Genomic DNA, 19776 nt, shown 5'->3' with positions numbered 1-19776 from the left:
ATAAGACGTGTCCGTTCTTTTTGCGGTCCAGGCTCCAGGGCCATGCACGGACCGTGAAAACCACGGTCGTGTGCATGGGCCCATTGAAATGAATTGCGGCCGCAAAAATACGTTTGTGTGCATGGGGCCTAAGGCTCCATGCACACGGCCGTATTTTATATCAGTAATTACTGAGGCCCCATGCACACAAACTTATTTTTGCAGCCGCAATTCACCCGCAAATCTGCGGGTGAATTGCGGCCCCATTCATTTCGTGTGCATGGGCCCCATGCACACGACCGTGGTTTCCACAGTCCGTGCATGCCCCAGGAGGCTGGACGGCAAAAAGAACGGACATGTCTTATTACGGCTGTGTTTTGCGGTCCAGGCTCATAGAAAATAATGCACACAGCCATGTGCACGGCCCGCGATTCACGGGCGGCTCGCGGGTGACTCCACGGCCAGCCGGCCGACCCGAAAATCACGGCCCTGCACATCGTGTGCATGAAGCCTGACCAATTCATTTCTATTGGCCACAGACACCTTTCAGTATTTTTACATATGGGAGTCCGTGCTGCAAAAAATTATAGAACCTGTCCTATTCTAGAAGATAATTACGGCAAGGAAACCATCCGCATTTACAGAAGCGTTGCTAAGTAACATGTTGAGGACATAATTTGCAGCCTCCCTCTTTTTTTACTGATCCATACATACAGATCAAATACGGACCGTGTTTACAGACACCCTTCAGTAAATACAAATGGATTATGGATGCCTACGGATCCATATTTACTGATAGATGAATACGGTGGGGCCTTAGTGGTACTGCCTCATGCACCCGTAATAACGGCCCGCCGCATTTTCAGGCCGTGCTCCCATACAAAGTAAATACTTTGAAAAAAATAAAAAATAGGGAGACCACCAGTGAATAAAAGTACCTTTCACTACCCCATACATGTGCAGCTGAGTGCACCATGTTATAGGCACTGTTGCTGCACAGACCCTGGGGCACTTTAAACTACTTGTCTAGCCTCCTCCATTTGAGATATCGGTGCCGTTATATTTGGTGCCCGATATGTAAATTACCCCCTGTACTGTCAGTGTGGCGTTTCTTTTCATGGAAAGGGCAGGGGGGGGGCCGGTCCAATCAGCTACGGACAGTGTCAGAGTGGCTTGTGCTGTGTGATCTCGCGAGATTACACAGTCTTGTCATAAATGTCTGACCAGAGCTGGAGAAGAGAGCAGCCGCTATGGAACAGAAAAGAAAAATTGCCATTCTTTCTGCCTTCTATTCAGTGGCGTCGTTGTTGGAGCGGTTCCCCGCGTGCGTGCATGCATGCTCTCCTCTCTCTAGCTCTTGTCAGACAGCTCAGCTTAGGTCAGTCTTTAGCTACAAACATGTATTTTTATGCCTTCATGATGGCGTTCATGAAAGTGCTGGTGGCATTCTCAAAATGTGCCCGGTGTCTATGTTCAGTATATATGGGGGGTATCATTTTTTTAATTTTATAATTTAGTTATTTGTATGTGTGAAGCGTGAACATTTTCCTGGTAGCGAAAGGAGAGAGGATTTTTGTGCTGCGAAGTTGCGCAGGAAGGAAAGTTCATACTTACCCCCTTCCCCTTCTAGGCACGCAGTCCGGCCTCCTGGGATGACGCTGCAGCAGTCACATGGCCTGCAACGTCATCCAAGGAGGCCGGACTGGGGAAGCAGGGAACTCTGGGTAAGTATAACTATTTTCTTTCTTGCGATTTTTGTGGCGGCATCGCCATGATTCCCCTGTAAATATCACAACACACTGCTTTGTTGCGGGTTTAAGCACCCCATTGAATTCAATGGGTAAACCCGCAACAGAAGAGCTGCGTGTCCGCAGCATTGACATGCTGCGGTTCAAGTAATTGCACTGCAGGTCAGTTTCTTCGTGGTTTTTATGGCGGCATTTTTACGCAGTGTGGGGACGAGATTAGTTGTTCGTACCCTTAAAGAGAACCTTTCACTAGCCCTTAGCTGTGCAGCTGAGTGCACCATGTTATAGGTGTTGCTGCACAGACCCTGGGGCGCTTTAAACTACCTGTCTAGCCTCCTCCATTTTTTAGATATCGGTGCCGTTATATTTGGCGCCCGATATGTAAATCACCAGTCAGTGGGGCGTTTCTTTTCATGAAAGTCACTGGAAAGCTGTACGCGGAGTCACCGACTGTGATCTTTCGTCAGTCTATCATTTTGTAAAGCCTCCCTTTATGAAGAATGGTTTCATTGGATCGTTTGGCTCAAGTATTTTAAATTGAAAGTCAATTTCTTTTTTAAATAATATCTTATTAAACATTAGGTTATGTTTATATGTATCGGAATTGCTGCAGATTTTCCATCTGGATTCCAGGGCTGAAAATCTGCAGCGTATTTCAGTAGCAGCAAAGTGATTGACAAATCCCATCCACATGCTGTGGAAATTGACCTGCAATGTAGATTTTTCTTTAATGGTTCTGCACATTTTCTCCATTAACTCCATGAGGAAGTGAAGATCTGCTACACATGGCAAAGGTTGAAAACATTTTTGGGGGATTTTCTCAGCAAAAATCACACCTGGAGCATAAAACAAAACCCATTTACTCCTTTAAAATAAATTGAAAAAAACACAACAAAAACTACCATACTCCCCACCCTTGGCACCACCAGTGGCGTGCACCCTGGGCTGGTCTGTGTTGAGCTGGCATCCTGGGATGACATTTTGTCCCAAGTGACTGCTGCAGCCAATCACAGGCTGCAGCAACACATGGGAAGAGACGTCATCCCAGCTCAACAAAGACCAGCCGGGGGAACAGGCACTCTCCACTGAGGCAGCACCAGTAGAAGAGAGTTTAGTCTTTTTTTAATCTCCTTTGCTCTCCTCTTTATCTCCACAATGGCAGTTCCTAACGAAAATCTTCACCAAATCACACAATTTGTTGCAGACTTTCGGTCGAAATTCCCTGCGGAATCTGGGTTTGCTGCAGTGTTTTCTGCAGCGAGTCCGACCCGTGTAAACATACCCTTACACACACCAACGTACAAAGCAATGGGCAATGCCATTTAACGCTGAATTATAGCTGTGGCTGTAAGATCAAATGCGGAATTAGAAAAAAAAATATGTTGCATTAACAAAAAGCAGCGCTATTCATGATTGACAAATACGTGGAACCTCTGTCTCCCAGAAGCCATGCACATCATTTATATGTGTTGTATATTACGTATAACAAGCCATTGTCATACTGTGCTAAGTATGCTCGTGTTAAATGGAATGGAAGTAGCAGAGAGCAGTGACAGCAGCAAATGCAGTCATTCCAGTTATCTGCTAATACCCAGACCTTTCACCTTGTGTGTAATTGGAAGGAGAAAGAGTGGGGCAGAAAATCACTTCCACCTTGACCATTGCTTTTCTTTGTCTGTTAAAGGCACATAGATCACCCCCATCAGAGGTTTCATTTTGGCACTTCCGTCTTCTAATTTATCGTATTGCTCCAACATTTGGTTTCCTCCAGCAGGACCGACAGGTAGGATTAGTCTTCCGCCAGGTTTAAGCTGATCTATAAGCTGGAAAAGCAAAACTCACATTTAAATAAAATAAGATAAAATATTGTAAAATAGTATAAAGAAGGGAACATGCCGCATATTTTATGTCAGAAGTGGAGCTACCGGGGTAAATTATTAGTAAAATGCATAATGACTAGAGATACTTCGATAAGCTCACCGTTTCTCTGAAGGCTATTTTACTAAAGAGATCTATAGTTTACTAATGGAGTCTAAGGGCAGCTGTGGGGAATAAGCACTCCCTGCAGCTGTGCTGTTGACCAATTAGGCCTAGTTCAAACATTTTTTGAAGCGGAAACCGCACCAAACTCCCATTGATTTCAAACGGAGGCGGAGGCATTTTTTTTCCCACGATCTGAAAAAACGCTTGCGAGAAAAAGAGTCATGCTCTTCAGGCGTTTCCGTCTATGACCTCCCATTGGCATCGATGGGAGGCAGATTAAGCGGTTTTCGTCGGGTCTTTTGCCCGCGGCACTCAATGGCTGCGCACGGAAAAGGCTGCAAAGAGTGCAGGCAGGTCAAAATCTGCTTCAAAATTCCTTCAGGAAAAAACTGCAAAAAAAACTCAGTGTGAACATACCCTTAGGATCTCTCCTGCTTGGGCTTGCAGTGGAACTTTTGTACTAAAAAGTATTTAAGGCACTATTTCGGCCCAGAGACGAACAAGCCATAGGAACGATTTAAAAAAAAAACTTGGGTCTCTGAAACAAACGTTTACATATATTTTTTTCAGATGTTAATTATAGATGCTCGAGTATTAAAATTAGGAAGAAGAGTATTGTACTGTTGAAACACAATGGAAGAATAATTTTTCAACTTTACTGATCCAAAGAAAAATACAAAGCGCTGCCACCTGGGTGGCAGAATGGAGGTCTATTGGTATAAAGCCACATGCCGTGTGCTTTAAACCTCTGTGGAGGCACACAGTCTCTGTGGCTCTGTAGTACAGACCCAAAAACGGAGGAGGCAATTTATTAAGACTAGCGTTTCATATGCCAGTCTTTACAGAAAGAAAAATTAGAGTCAAGCGAGAAACATTTATTAAGAGGCGAAGGAATCAGTGCTTCGTCGAATAAAACATCCCGAGGCCTCCCCAAGGTAAGGGCCCAACACGTGCCTAGTTTTCTGGCGTAAATTCTATAAAATTCGTCAGGCTGCTGTGGCCTCAAAACACTTCACAAAAGTTGCAGGGCAGTGTAAAAAAACAAAAATTTCCAATTTTTCTGCCATGGAAAAGTTGATAGATTACCCCCGCTGTATGCTGCCTTCGTATGGCAACGTATTACAGTGCTATTCTCCCACTAGAAGCAATGCTTTTGAGGGAGAATGCCTCTGTAAGAAGGCATCCAATAGAGCAGTCCATAATTTTTATTTTTGTCAGATTTGTATAACGGTATAGTAGGGACCGACTCATTTCTAAGGGTGCGGTATTACGGCTCTGTACAACTCAGATGTCGTATGCATGAGCCCAAAGTTTCATGGAACTAGGACATCTTGACTGTTTCAATTGAACAGCTTCTATTTGTGTTGGCCGAATGCTCCTTGAAGAATACTTTCATCTCTCCTATGTTTCAGAGCTGCAGATACAATTCCCTAATTATCTATATTTTTTCATTACATTATATGCAGTAAATTACGTTATTTACTATTCTGGTTTGTACCATATAATTAGAAATTTTTAGAAATACTATTTGTAGCATTACAAACTTTCCGTTTCACAGGAGAAATTAACACTCAGTTGTTGGCCACCAAAGCCATACACAGATTAATATAAATGAGATCTATTGGGTATCACAAATTATATTTCAACCTCCTGTTGCTGGAAAAGGAGAAATGTGATTATTTGTATCTACTTGATATGGTTCGCTTTACAGAAGATGTACGAGGATTACGGTTACTCTTTATTTATACAGCTATGTAATGTTTCTCATAAATGTACAATATACTTTGACAGAAAGCCCATACAAATGCGAATTTCTAATTTCTCCAGTTAAAAGCAAAACATTTGTCAGAGCTGTAACATATAGTACAATTCAACTTCGTGACAGAAAACAGGACAAAAGGAAAACCAAATACGTACAGCTTGTGGCACAACCGGTGCGGCAGCTCCAACGTGAATAGCATCATATGGTGCTTCTTCAGGATGACCCATGCGACCATCCCCAACTAAGTACACAGAAAAGATTTTCATTAATACATAAACATTTAAGAGGGATGTTTCCAATTAATTGGAGGTAATAAAAGGTAATTTTCTTTCTAATATACTTTGTATCAACACTGCACCATGTTTTAGGAGCACTGGTTACTTTTGGTAAACTTAATTCCGCAGCTATTTTTGGCCTTGAGAACACATTGCGATTTTTTATTTTTTTTTAGTTTTCTCGTTACTGCATTCTGAGAGCCATACCTACAGCGTATGTTCACATGGCTTATTTTCAGGCCGATTTTGGAGCAGAAAAGCCTCGTTTTACGTTCCAAAATAAACTTGAAATAAGCCTGCACAGTTTCCCATGGATTGCAATGAGAAATACACTGTGCTGTTTACAAGGCTTATTTTTACACTGCTGAAACAAAAAACCGCCTCGTACAAAGTAGTAGCATGTCACTTCTTGAGGCATTTATGGAGCTTATTTTCCATCGACACCATGAAAAACGCCTCAAAAGCTCCATAATTTTAAGTCACTTTATTTACGTGTGAACATACCCTGAAAATGTTTCTGCAGGAGGAGTTGTATTTTTGATGCCACCATTTTGGGGTACATATAATGCATCTAAAAAACCATTGTACATTTTTTTTGGTGGGGGAATAGAAAAGAAAAACGAAAAGCAATCATGCAATTGTTTCTTGAAGTTTGTTTTTACAGAATTCACTGTGTAGTATAAATGACATTAACATTTTATATTTTTTTTTTTTAAATCAGACAAGTTTTTATTGAGAATACAACATGTTATACATCTTTTGCATTTCTGATAAAGTACAAAGGAAGCACTCAACAGGAGAAAAACAAAGCAACATCATAACATCGTGTGTTTAGTACAAAGTTCCTGCAATTACATTACACTTTGCATTTCATAATTTTTTAATTGTACCTTCATATACCTCCCCCTCCCTAACCCTAACAACCAAACTCCCCCCCTCCTCGCAGTACCTCCTCTGTTCCCTGATTTGCCAAACCCCTCCACCTCCTCCATCCTTCCTGTATTCCAAACAGCGATCCCGCCATTCTTTGAACATGTAAATGCGTCAGCCCACCTTCAAATCTCATCTAATGTGTCACATTACTATAGGTGTTTACCCATTTACTCCATTGCTTCTCATACTTATGGATTGCCCCTCTTTTCAAATATATTCGGTGTTCCAGTGATACCGTGTGGTTAACATATCCAACCAGCTCAGACACCTCCGGGGGATCCGCCTGCAGCCAATATTTTGCAATTAATTTCCTAGCGTGATACATAACTTTTTTGATAGGCAATAATTCCACTCCATCCCCTCCTTCCTCCCCCATACAACCCAATAAAAAGATCTTAGGTTCCAGTGGGAAATCTCTACCATATACTCTAGATACCATTCCTTGAACTGCTTTCCAATATACATTTAGCATCGGACAGCTCCAAAACATATGTTTTATGTCCGCCCCATCAAACATACATCTGGGACACTCTTTTGTTGTTCTAATTCGCATTTGCCATAACACCTTAGGTGTCCTATACACCCTATGCAGCAGAAAGAGTTGTGACCTTCTGTGCGCTACACTAATAGAGATTATTTTGGGCGATCCAAGTATTTCCTCCCATTCTTCATCCGCTAGTCCCTACGTCCTCTTCCCATTTACGTCTAATCTCCACAAGCGGATCTCCCAGGAATTTGGCGAGTATAATACTATATAGCACCGAAATAATCCCCTTAGTGTCCTGTGCCCCCAGCACCCTTTCCATCCCTCCCATAGTGGAGCAACTCAAGTCCACCAGCCTCTCTTGTGCCTGCGTCGCATGCCTTAGCTGAAGATATTGGTAAAACCGCCAATGTGAGAGTCCATACTCTTCCTGTAATTGTGCAAAAAGCTTGAAAGTCCCTCCCTCGTATAACTGGTGCACATATCTGATCCCTGCTTGTTCCCAATCCTGAAATCCTTCCAAAATATTAAATTCCCATAGATATGGATTACCACATAAGGGCATATAATTGGAGCATCCTGTAATCCAATATCTTCTTACTTTCCCACCAAACTTTATGTAGTAATAGTAGAGTCGGTTTCCCTCTCGCCTCCCTCCGTAATTTATGCGACTCCATGGCCTCTAATAAATCCGTTCTCTGGCCCATATAGTACACCAATTTCCCACTAGAGTCCCCTTTTCCACACCAAGTCCCTAAACAAATTATGTATTCTCCTAAACCAATATTTAGGCAACCACACTGGGGCATTGTGCACAATATAGAGAACCTGGGGCATCAGAATCATTTTGATGAGATTTGCTCGTCCCAGTGCTGACAGCGGTAACCCAAGCCATACTTTGGTCCTATCTGTTAACTTATTCATTAATGGTATCATGTTCAACTCGACAAAGTCCTGCACCCTTGCGGATACCGTAATTCCCAGATATTTAAACTTCCGTACACACGGAACTTCAATTCCTCCAACCATCAATGGCGTATCTACTGGCTGGAGTGGTAACAACACCGACTTGCTCCAATTAATTTTTAACCCTGAGAATCTGCCAAACCTCTCCAATACCGTCATTATCACTGGCAATGAATGATCTATCTCCCCCAGGAACAACAGTATATCGTCCGCGTATAGTGCTATACGCTCCTCCAGCTCCCCACAACGAAACCCTTCTATCCCCGGATGTTGTCTTACCATATTTGCTAGGGGTTCAATCGCTAGTGCAAACAGCAACGGGGAAAGCGGGCATCCCTGTCGCGTCCCCCTCTCCAGCCTAAAAGAGTCCGACATTCTTCCATTTGCTCTGACCCTAGCTACCGGCTCCCTATATAAAATAGTTGTACCCATTTTATAAAGTTCCTTCCAAAGCCAATCCGCTCCAGTACAGCCCACAAGTAGCCCCATTCCACACTATCAAACGCCTTGGCGGCGTCCAAAGACAACACTGCTCTACACCGCGCCTCCGGAGCGTCTGTCTGCAAATTTAAGAAAAGTCTACGTAAGTTAACTGCTGTAGAACGTGATGGCATAAATCCCGATTGGTCCGTCCCTACTATTTTAGTCACTACTCGCGACAATTTGTTAGCTAGTATTTTGGCTAAAATTTTAACGTCCGCGGTTAACAGAGATATCGGTCTGTAAGAGTCAGGTTGCGTCTGATCTTTCCCTTCTTTAGGAATTACAACTATAGCAGCTTCATACATTGTCTGCGGTAAGCGCCCTCTGGCGAAACTATCCTGGAAAAACCTCCAGCAACTCTGGCAGAACCGTATCTCCATATGTTTTATACAATTCAGTGGGTATACCATCTATCCCTGGAGCCTTTTCATTTGCCATAGAACTCACCGCTTCCTGCATTTCCTCTAAAGTAATTGACTCCTCCAACCCCTCCCTCTCTTCCTCCCCCAAGGTAACCCATGTCATTTCTGCCAGATATTCTGACAGAAGGTCCTCCGGATAGTCCACCTTAGTGCGATATAGTTCCTTATAAAATGATGTCAGCACACCTAATATATCCCCTGTTTCCCCCACCATAGTCCCATTTGCTGTCTGTAGCTGTTGGATGAACGCACTCTCCCGCTCCGGCCGTGCGATATTTGCTAATAATCTGCCCGTCATTTCACCCTCATAATATTTTTGTTGCAAAAACAATCTTTTATTAGCTGCCTGCTCCAGCTGGTGTTCCTTAAGCAATTTTTGAGCAGCCTTCCATTGGGCTAAGGTTTCCGGAGTGTTATTGGTAATGTGACTTAGCTCTGTTATTGTCACCCGGTCTGTCAAATGTTGACCCACCTGCCTTGTCTTAGTTTTTATGTGTGTGATCTCCCTTATATACACCCCTCTTATATTCGCTTTCATAGCATCCCATAGAATATCTGTAGGGACCGTATCCTTATTAAATTCGAAGTATTCTCTCAGGCTCATAGTTATGGTCTCCTCTCCCACCAAGCGTATCCAAAACGGGTTGAGCCTCCAGTGCATTCTCAACCCCCCTGTCTGTAAACCAGTTCGGAGCTTCAACATTGGAGAGTGATCAGACAGCGATCGCGGTAAATATTCCACCCCTTCCACACATTCCATTATTAAACATTAGGTCTATTCGGGACAGTGATCCATATGTAGATGATACACACGAGTATTGTGTAGTAGAAGGCCATTTTGCCCGCCAGATATCCGTGAGCCCAACTTCCATTATGTATTTACCAAACCTCGTCAGACAAACATCTCCCCCCCCCCCCCCCATTTGGAAATTTATCCCACCCTTTATCCATTACATTATGTTGTTAAAGTCTCCCATCAATATGGTCGGTATCATAGGCCATCCAGCCAGTTTCTCCAACACCTCTCGTATTGGGACCAGAGTACGGGGGAGGCACATACATCACCACAATTATACATTCCCAGTTAAACAATTTACAATGCACCCCGACATATCTACCTTCCCTATCCTTAAAGGAATACAAACAGCTAAACGGCACATCTCTATGAATTAGGAGGCTAACCCCCCTCGAGTATGTAGAATGAAAGGAATGGAAGCTGTGCCGTATCCACACCCTATGCACCTGTTGCACCGTATCAGCAGTAAGATGGGTTTCCTGCAAGCCCATCACTCCAGCGGACTGCCCTTTCAGGTAATCAAATATAGCTCGCCTTTTAGCTACCTCCCCCATACCTCTCACATTCCAGGACAACAAATTTACCCTACCCCCAATTCAAACTCCCTTTCCCTCCAAAACCTTTCCCCTCCCCCCACCCTAATCCCCCCAACTTTCCATAAACATACCCTCCTAAAAGGGCTCAGGCTGGCGAAGAAAACTTCACCACTTTGACCATACAGCTTCCCACTCACTTCGTAGAGACACATTCTGTTTCCCTACAGTTTTAACCTTCAGAACCAAGAACCTCCCGCTACCTCCTCCGCAATAAACAATTAGTATTTTTATGACTCCAATATCCCATTCTGCCCTTGAACTGACAGCACTTTCCACCCCTCCAACCATCAATGACATATGGACTTCAGCCCAACCTTAGACCAACATATAAATGCATAAAAACAAGGCCTTATGCCCTCATGTAACTCATCTTCCTCCTTTCATAGCAGAGTCCCCTCTTCAACCATCCGCCTGTTGATCACGCCGCCGCTTCCTCTCGATCCTGCCGTAAGCGATCTTCATGACTGTCCAGCCATCTTAGTGCATCTTTCGGATTCTCAAAGAATTGCACGGATCCCAACGCAGCCACCCGAAGCTTTGCAGGATACAGCATGGAATACTGAACCCGATGGTTCCTCAGCCGCCTTTTTATGTCCAGAAATTGCATCCTCCGCTTCTGAACTTCTGCAGAGAAATCCGGATAAAATGACACCTTCACACCGTTCACCCGAATATCTTGCCTTTCCCGGGACTGTCGAAGAATTATATCTCTATCTTTATAATGGAGCAGCTTTACCAAAACAGGTCGCGGTGGCCGCCCTGGTGGACCAGGACGCGTGGGTACTCTATGAGCTCTTTCCACTGCAAATAATGGGGTCAGCGACTCTTTTCCAAAAACCTCCAAAAGACATTTTTCAAAAAAGGAATCCGGATTGGACCCTTCCACTTTTTCAGGTATTCCCACCATTCTCACATTATTTCGTCTTAAACGATTCTCCAAATCATCAGCTTTTGATAAGAGATACTTTACATCCTCTGCCACTGCATTTACATCTCTTCTCATGGGCAGCATTCCATCCTCTAAGTCGCTGACTCGACCCTCCATCGCTGTTGTGCGCTCTGACACCTTCTGTAAATCATGGCGTATGATAGACAAATCCTCCTTAATTCCCCCCACCTGGCAGGTAAGCTTAGCCAGCGTAGTATTACTCAGGCTTACCGCCGAAAAAACATCTGCCAGCGTGGGGCCAGGCTTGTCCAATCTCTGCGTGCCGCCATCTAATCCTCCTCCTGAACTGCTTGAAGCGTCTCCTCCATTTTCCTCCTCCTCCTCTGACTCCATCTGCGCTCGCAGCGGCTCATATCTCGAGCCTGTGCGGCCAGCCTGCTCCTTCCCTCCATCTGCCTCAGGTTTCATAGGGGCCTTCCTGGCAAAGCGTTCCAGCCTGGATGCCGCCGCCCCTCTCACATCCCTGCTCTCTGCATGCGAGCACATGTCGGCGCCATCTTGCAGCCCCAGCTCACCGTCCTCTGCCGCCTTAGATTTCCTGGACCGGGTCATAACAGCCTCCGTCAGATCCAGAATTATGCCTGCAGGATCACCGCTGTCTCCTCTTTCACCACAGGTATGTCCGCGTTAGTATAGTGGAGTCTCAGGATGATTTCCAGGATATCGGCAGCGGGAGCTCCGGTTCCTGCGTCTTCTCACATACGCCGCTAGGCCACGCCCCCAACATTTTATATATTTTAATGCCAACTATATAATGTATAGTCAAAGGGGTGAGATCCTTTTTTACATCCAGAAGCAGTAAATCTGTTGTCCTGATCACATTCAACCAAGAGTTCAGGGCCCATTAACCTCCTTTAGCTGGCCATACACATTAGATGTATGCCGATTTCGGCCGACCATCTAATGTGTATGGCGGCGTCCCCAGTCTCCCCCGACGGCACATGAATTTTAACACGCCCGACCCTTTTGTTCTCAAGAAGTTAGTCTGGCAGCAGCTCTCTCCCTATTTGAAACACATGCAGATTCAGCCAAACCATGCATACACGTGTATGGGGGAGTCCTTAGGAATAGCAGTTGGCCGAATAGGAAATGTCCTTACAGTTTAGCAAAACCATAGCTTGGGCTATGTAACTGTACAAGCAGCTTCTTTTCTAAAAACTCTAAATTTGACTTTAAAAGGAGTCTGGGATTGCGGATCTAGCCACATTCTAGCTAGAGCAGTTTGTAGTGGGAGCTACATATACTGTACTTACAGCTTTCACTTCAGCTTGTGTGGAGGAGGGGGGGCAGCGGGGGACATGCAGACAGCCAGAAGGGAGAGGAGGATATCGGTTATCCTTCTCCTGTCCCTGTATAGCTTTAGATGACCCCAGGGGGGAGGGGGTAATATAGACCTATTTATGACATCTTAATTAGGGGTTGTTTTCATTTTTATTTCAACCCACGACCCCATCATTTAACCCCTCAGATGTCGCGGTCAATTCTTACCATGGCACCTAATTGAGTTTACAGAAAAATAAAGAAATATATATTTTTTCCATACACCAGGTTTTAATTAAAAAAAAAACAAAAAAAAAACGACACTTAGCTGGTATCACTACATTCGTAACAACCTGTATTTTAAAATGAATGTCATTTATCCAGCACAGTGAACGGCAAAAAGAAAAACAAATGCCAGAATAGCTGTTCTCTATTCATCTCGCCTCCCAAAATCAGAAATAAATAGGTAGTCAAAAAGTCGAATGTACCCAAAAATGGTACCATTGAAAACTACAAGTCCCCCCACATAAAACAAGCCCTCATACAGCTCTGTCAACAGCATAATAATAAAAAAAAAAGGGTTTTTATTATACAAATGTAGTAAAACATAACAAAAACATTATACATTTGGTGTAGTTAGGGCCTGTTAACATCAACGTTGCACTTCCATTGAGGGGTTCCGTCTGAGGTTTCCATCAGGTTAACCCCTCAACCGAAAGGCAACCTGAATCCTTAGCTTCCGTTTCCCTCATCATTTTCCGTTGGTCACCATTGTGACAGGATTCCGTTGTTTTGACGGAACCAATAGCGCAGTCTCTCCGAAATCAGTGCATTTGACCGACTTTCATCTAATGTGTATAGGCGTCATTAGACTATTCGCTTTTTGATTTTTCGTTTACTGTTTGCTCATTGTCATCTCTGACTAGGTCCTGTAACTCTGTTGACATGTATTGTGCAGTATCCCTGCAATTTTACCACATGACCACTAGGACGCCGTGAAGACCATTTCTAAGAGCAAAGAGTATTTCTATAAAAACGGTTTGGAGATCAAAAATAAATAAAAAGATGCCTAGATAGCCAAGAAAAAAGTTGTAGCTATTAAACCAATGCATACTAACATTTGGTAGACCGTGTGTAATAATGCAGTAAAGAGGTGGCTGACACATTAGACAGCCCATCTCCATTAAATATGGATGTAAAACACCACCTGGTTATCTAATCTAGGATTGAAAAACATGAATTTTACAGCCAGTACCATCATTGGTGAGACTATATGCCCTCCGGCAGCTGTTGAGCACATCATAAACACTAACCTCCTCATTTATATATGCATTTGAAATATCACTTACGTCCATAAACTGATAACGTAGACGCCACTTACCTAAGAGATTCACTCGACCAGAAGACAGTAATGATGGATCATCCTTTTTCACATTATTTATAGACTCATCTACTAACTCCTTTATGTGATCAATTCCTACAACTCTGCCCTTGGCTCCAACCTAAAATAGGAAAATTTTTGGGGAAAATAATGTAGCGTACATTCAATTTCATGAAACTTCCAATTTGGAGGCTCACATGCTCCTAAACCGTGAGTAGTTGAATCATTCCTACTTCAAGCTCAAGTTATAGTCAGCTGCTGAATGGTAGTAGAGGGACAAAAGAAAATGTCCTTAGTGGTCACTGACAGCATTGACAAGAACTACAATTTATCTACGGACTGTAGACTACAGACTGCAGAAACAGACTGGATCAAGTTGATGAGTTGCAAGGAATCGTCAGGAAACAGTTTTCAAAAACGTCTGCTGTAACTGAAGAATGGTCCGGTTTTCCGTAAAAATACAGTACTTTGGAGTCAGAGGCCATCCTTTGGTTTCTTTCATTTCCTGTCAAAACGTTAGGCATATTCCATGGTCAGAAATGAAAATGATATTACCTATCCTGAGGATTAGCCATCAATATTAGATCGGTGGGGGCCCAACTCCCAGCATTCCTGCCGATCAACTGACTGAAGGGGCACCGTGCTCCAGCCTGGTACTGCAGCTCAACCCATTCATCAGGAAATATAAATATTTATAGAAGATATTCATCTAGTCTTATTTGATATTATAAAATTAATCCATTTGCCCCAGATTTCCATATAATGGTTAAACATTTGACTCCTGGTCCACCTAATTTTCTTAAAGGATCTTTTTGTGTTTATTTCCGCGATCCATTCTTTCATAGAGTGTTTTGTATTTTCCTTCCAATTCTAAGGGATTTATATTTTAGACGCATTAACCAAATGGGGTATAGCGGATTGATGGTCCAAAATGTTATATCATGTGTCTAAATTTTAAAGAATCAGTTCTTGGTTCAAATGGATTTTGGTATTGAAACATCAGTAGGGTTGTGTTTCACGTGTGAGGTGTTCCCTATATTGGTATTGCATTTCTGGCTAACTGGGGATTGTTTAGCATCTATCTGATGCAGTAGGTCTGGCGTTTTGCACCAGCGTGAAACTAGTTTGTAACTAATTTCCTGGATTCCATTACATGTAGAAAAGGAGAGAGTATTTTTCAGTATCTCTGATCTGTGGGAAATTCAGCTTAGTACCCAATTCACTTCCCCATTTAGAAAAGTAGGAAGGGAAATCACCTCTATTCATAATATATGTATAAATGGCAGCGATTGCATCACTCAATGGGGTTGCACTGGGGAAGGTCTGTGATATAGCGCTTCACTAACTTTCTCCTAAGATATCCGGCAAGTAGGGTTTGATAGACTACGATTATATTGGAAGTCTTGTTCTAAAAGGTTATATTCTGGGATTTAACATGTTTTTCCTTTAAAAAAGTTCTGATCTGGACTTTTGACATTAATAACGCTAGCCCTGGTGGTCTAGTGAGTAGACACTAGAAGAGGGGGCAAATACCTGGCAGTCTAGTGGCTTACTCACCGCCCCAGGCTACTGTGAAATGCCTGGTCTCTGACATGTAGGAGAATCTGATGTATCACATTCTACCCAGCACTACAGATCAGCGTTGAGCAGGGAATGGCTGTGAACAGCCGCTCAGTTCTCTCTATATGAAATCTACCTGATCGGAAATAGTCAGGGGGATCGGTCAGGTCTCCTATGTTATGCTATTTGGGCAACATATTATAGAGGGGGAGATGCTGAGCTTCTTGTTTAGTAGAATATGGCCATTTCTAATTTTAGGTTGGAAATCCTCTTTCAATGGTAGGCTGTATCGTAACTGGCTACAAAGTGTGACATTTCTCTAATAAAAAAATATATATATATATTTTGCAATATAAATTTTTTTACCAGTCAATTTTGTCGAATGTAAACCAAGAAAGGAGTAACTGTATATAGTGACCTATATTAGATATTACCATATGTTTTACATCTATCGATGGGCTGGTCTTACCATAGGTATATATTAAATTAGTGGAGTATACGTTTACAGAAACCTGACGTTAATTTACACTTTGCTGCTTGGAAACTAAAATCCCTTTTTCTATTCCTGGTTATACCGCAGTAATCAGAATGCTGCATTTTGTTCTAATATGCGAAATGCCTATTAAAAAAAAAAAAAAAAAAAAGCTTACTTGATTTGGAAATGCCATCATTAAAACCCACAGCTAGGTGTGACAATATTAAACAAAAGTGCTGTAGTGGAACGCATTAGGCACAATGTAGCATTACCAGGAGGGCATTGAAGAGCAGCCACCTGGGAACAGCTACAGGTTTTCACTATGACAACTAGAGGTTAGTATTTGTTTGTGAAATGCCTGGCACTACACGTTGGCAGGGATGCTGCAGTCTTGCTCTAAAAGGATTACATGGAGGGAGACATCAGCTGACAGCAGGCCCTGGTGTATTGCACTGCACTCAGCAGAAAGTGGCTATTTATGTAGAGCAATGTTTGGAATCATCATGCTCCAACTACGGAAAGTCTATTAGTATAAAATGCATTGGCTCCTTTATTTATTGTTCGTAAAACGAAAGGTAACCAGATAATATTGATTCATTAAGAAATGTAAGTACTAACACAGAGTCTTCTCATTACAGATGAATTCTCTCTGAAACCACCAGACACGCGTAATCTGAAATCACGAAAACTAAAATGAAGAAATTGTTGGCAGGGGTACAAAACCAGACACAGACCATGGACAAGTGTGGCCATGGGCACTGGGCAGAATGTCAGGGGCCAATCTTTTGGCCCCTGAACATGTGATCGCTGTGACAACCAATCACAGCGATCACATGCATTTCTGCATATAAAACAGTTTGCACGCGATCGCGTGCACACAGCCCTGTGCCCACGCTGTTACCAACAGCTCTGGGCACTGGGCAGAGTATCAGGGACCAATCTGATGGTCCCTGAACATGTGGTCGCTGTGAAAACCTATCTCAGCGACCACATTTGTTTTATTTTGACTTTTCTGGCAGTAAATCTCCTGCCTCTTTTCTTCTCCTCAAACATTGTTTCAGTTTGAGGAGAAGAGGAGACTCGGGAGAATTGCTGCCAGAAGAATACAGTTACAAAAAAATACAGTTACACTCTAAAACATTCTCTGTATAGATAGATTTCTATCTATCTATACAATCTATCTATCCATCTATCTTTTTTTCTATCTATCTACCTTTCTTTTATTCTATTAGAATAGGCAGGTAGGGAGTATATAATTATATATATATCCACATATATATATAATATATATAGCAATAGCGGTTTATTTTTTTTGTTAGCGGTAGTGTAGATATATATACCAGTTAGTTTGTGTGTTTTATAAAAAAAAACAAAAAACAATTTGTTTAGTGTTAGTTACGTTATGGCGAGGAAGTTGTTTAGCGCCGAGGAGGCATACGCCATGCTGTGGTCTGAGTCGGAGACCGCATCAGAGATGGCGTCCGAGATGGAACCTGTTTTAGGTAGTGACGATGACCGCGTCACTTCAGCTTCATCTTCAGGGGACGTTGTCCCTGATGCAGTTGAAACTGCAGAACATGGAAGTGCAGGGCCAAGTAGCGCTGTAGCACGGGACAGCCTGGTCCCTCCAGTCCAGGCTCTTGTATGGGCACCTGCCCCATCTTTTGGGCCTAGAATCCACGGATTTACTGCCACTCCTGGCATAACCGTGTACAAATTTTGTCCAAATGGATTACTTCCATTTATTTATAACGGACGACATCCTAAATCTGATTGTCCACGAAACGAATTTATATGCCACTCAATATATAAGGCAGAAACCTTCATCCACCTATGCCAGAGATTGGATGCCCACCAATTTGCAGGAATGAAAAAATTTTTTGGGGCTCACCCTAAATATGGGTATTGTCAAAAAGCCCTCCATTAGGTCTTACTGGTCAACAAGACCCGCCCAAGCCACCCCAGTATATTCTGCAGTAATGCCCAGGTCTCGTTATGAGACAATAATGAGGTTCCTCCACTTCAATGACAACGCACAAACCGAATTGGTTTTCCGCAGCAATTAGTGGGGAAGCGCATGGTAAAGGGGGACTCCTGTGCTTATGCATCTGAGGAATTGCTGGCGGTCAAATTCAGGGATCGCAAAGATGTGTATGTGCTAAGCACGATTCATACCGCAGGAACAGAGGCAGTGAGGGAAAGGGGGGCATCATCGGAAAAGCACAAACCAGTGAACGTGTCCGAATATACAGTACATGGGGGGGGGGGGGTGGATTTAAGCGACCTGGTTTTACAGCCCTATTTAGTAAAACGCAAAACTAAAACCTGGTACAAAAAGGTGGCCATTTATTTGTTACAGGTGGCCATCCACAACTCATTTGTGCTCTATAAAAAAAACAGAGGCAGAGACACATACCTGGATTTCCAGGAAAAAATTATTGAAGGCCTCATTTTTGATGTTCAGGACACCAGAGAATGCCCCCAGTCTGAGGATGTCACGCGACTGACTGACAGACACTTCATCAGTCGGATTCCCCCAACACCAACCAGAAGCAACGCCCAGAAAAAGTGCCGCGTCTGCAGAAAAGACGGGCACCGCAAAGATTCCCGATATTTCTGTCCCTCATGTCCCTCACAACCAGGCCTGTGCATTGAGCCATGTTTTAAAAAATACCACACTGTTCTGAATTATTAGATTTTAGTTAATTCGTTGAAAATATATTTGCTCTACATTACTTTTTTATTTTTCCCCTGATTTTACTCCAAAGGTGAGGGAGGGAATGGGTGGGGGGTGGATGTCATGTTTGCATATTTTCTAAAGTTCATCTGCTGGAGAGTCCATTTGCATGAACCTGCAATTTCTTATTTTAGAAAACCCCAAAAAATAAATTCCCATTATACCCCTAGATGAATATTTTGGGATTTCTGCTTCAAGAGCAGATATTTTGGAAGTGTTATAGAAACTGTTGAGTTTTGTAAAACCAGCTTTGAAAAAAAGCGATTTGTGAAATAATCTTCTTCTATCGTCTGCCCTTCTACATCTCTATGTGATAATAAGGCCCACATATTTGGTATCCCCATGCTCAGGAGAAGTGGAAGAATGTGAAAGGAGGTTAATTTTGTCCGTGGTCTATACTGTGTGTGAAAAATGCTGGTATAAACTGACGCATTTGCTAAAAAATTGCTAATTTTATTTTGATCCATCTTATTCAAGAAACTTTCAGAAGAAAACTGGACTGTCTAAAAATATGATAAACCCCTTGAAGGAAACCTTGTGGGGTCTACTTGTGAATAAAGTCATTTATGGGGTGTTTCTAATGTTTCAACAGCATTAGGCCCCCCAGAAAACCGTATGCGGCTATAAAGTCAAGTGCAGAATTCCTGGACCGAAAAGGCCAAAAAGCCTCCTCCTATGCTAAGGCCTGGCACATGCCCGCACAGTGAATAAGGCACACATATTTGGTATCCCCATGCACGGGAGAAGTGGAAGAATGTGAAAGGAGATGAATTTTGTCCGTGGTCTATACTGTGTGTGAAAAATGCTAGCATAAACTGACACAATTGCTAAATTCTTGCATTTTTTTCCAATTTTTCCCACTTTAGAGAAAAAAATAAAAATGATATATACTGACAAATGCCACTAAAACAAAGCCCTATCTGTCCTTTAAAGAGTGTAAAATTCAAAGATGAACTTTATTCACCTGCTGAGTTATAGTCATCTAAA

The 19776-nt window shown here is 42.7% G+C and overlaps 1 protein-coding gene across 3 annotated transcripts in view; it reads right to left on the bottom strand.

Annotated features, from left to right (window-relative positions):
* Positions 1 to 19776, bottom strand: part of LOC142759822 (protein-L-isoaspartate(D-aspartate) O-methyltransferase) — a 48024-nt gene that overhangs the window by 3831 nt on the left and 24417 nt on the right. Inside the window, exons 5-7 of one of the 3 annotated variants that reach the window (XM_075862436.1) lie at positions 14018 to 14138; positions 5628 to 5713; positions 3325 to 3550 (exon numbers count right to left, since the gene is read on the bottom strand). In XM_075862436.1, coding sequence (XP_075718551.1) covers positions 3371 to 3550; positions 5628 to 5713; positions 14018 to 14138 — 387 coding nt within the window. In that variant the 3' untranslated portion in view covers positions 3325 to 3370. The remainder of the gene's footprint in view (positions 1 to 3324; positions 3551 to 5627; positions 5714 to 14017; positions 14139 to 19776) is intronic. The other 2 variants (XM_075862434.1, XM_075862435.1) reach the window with 2 other exon arrangements.

Source organism: Rhinoderma darwinii, chromosome 4, assembly GCF_050947455.1.
Source record: "Rhinoderma darwinii isolate aRhiDar2 chromosome 4, aRhiDar2.hap1, whole genome shotgun sequence".
NCBI classification, from domain to species: domain Eukaryota; kingdom Metazoa; phylum Chordata; class Amphibia; order Anura; family Rhinodermatidae; genus Rhinoderma; species Rhinoderma darwinii.
Note: the sequence above shows the minus strand (reverse complement) of the source record. Positions and strands in the feature narration are given on the sequence as shown.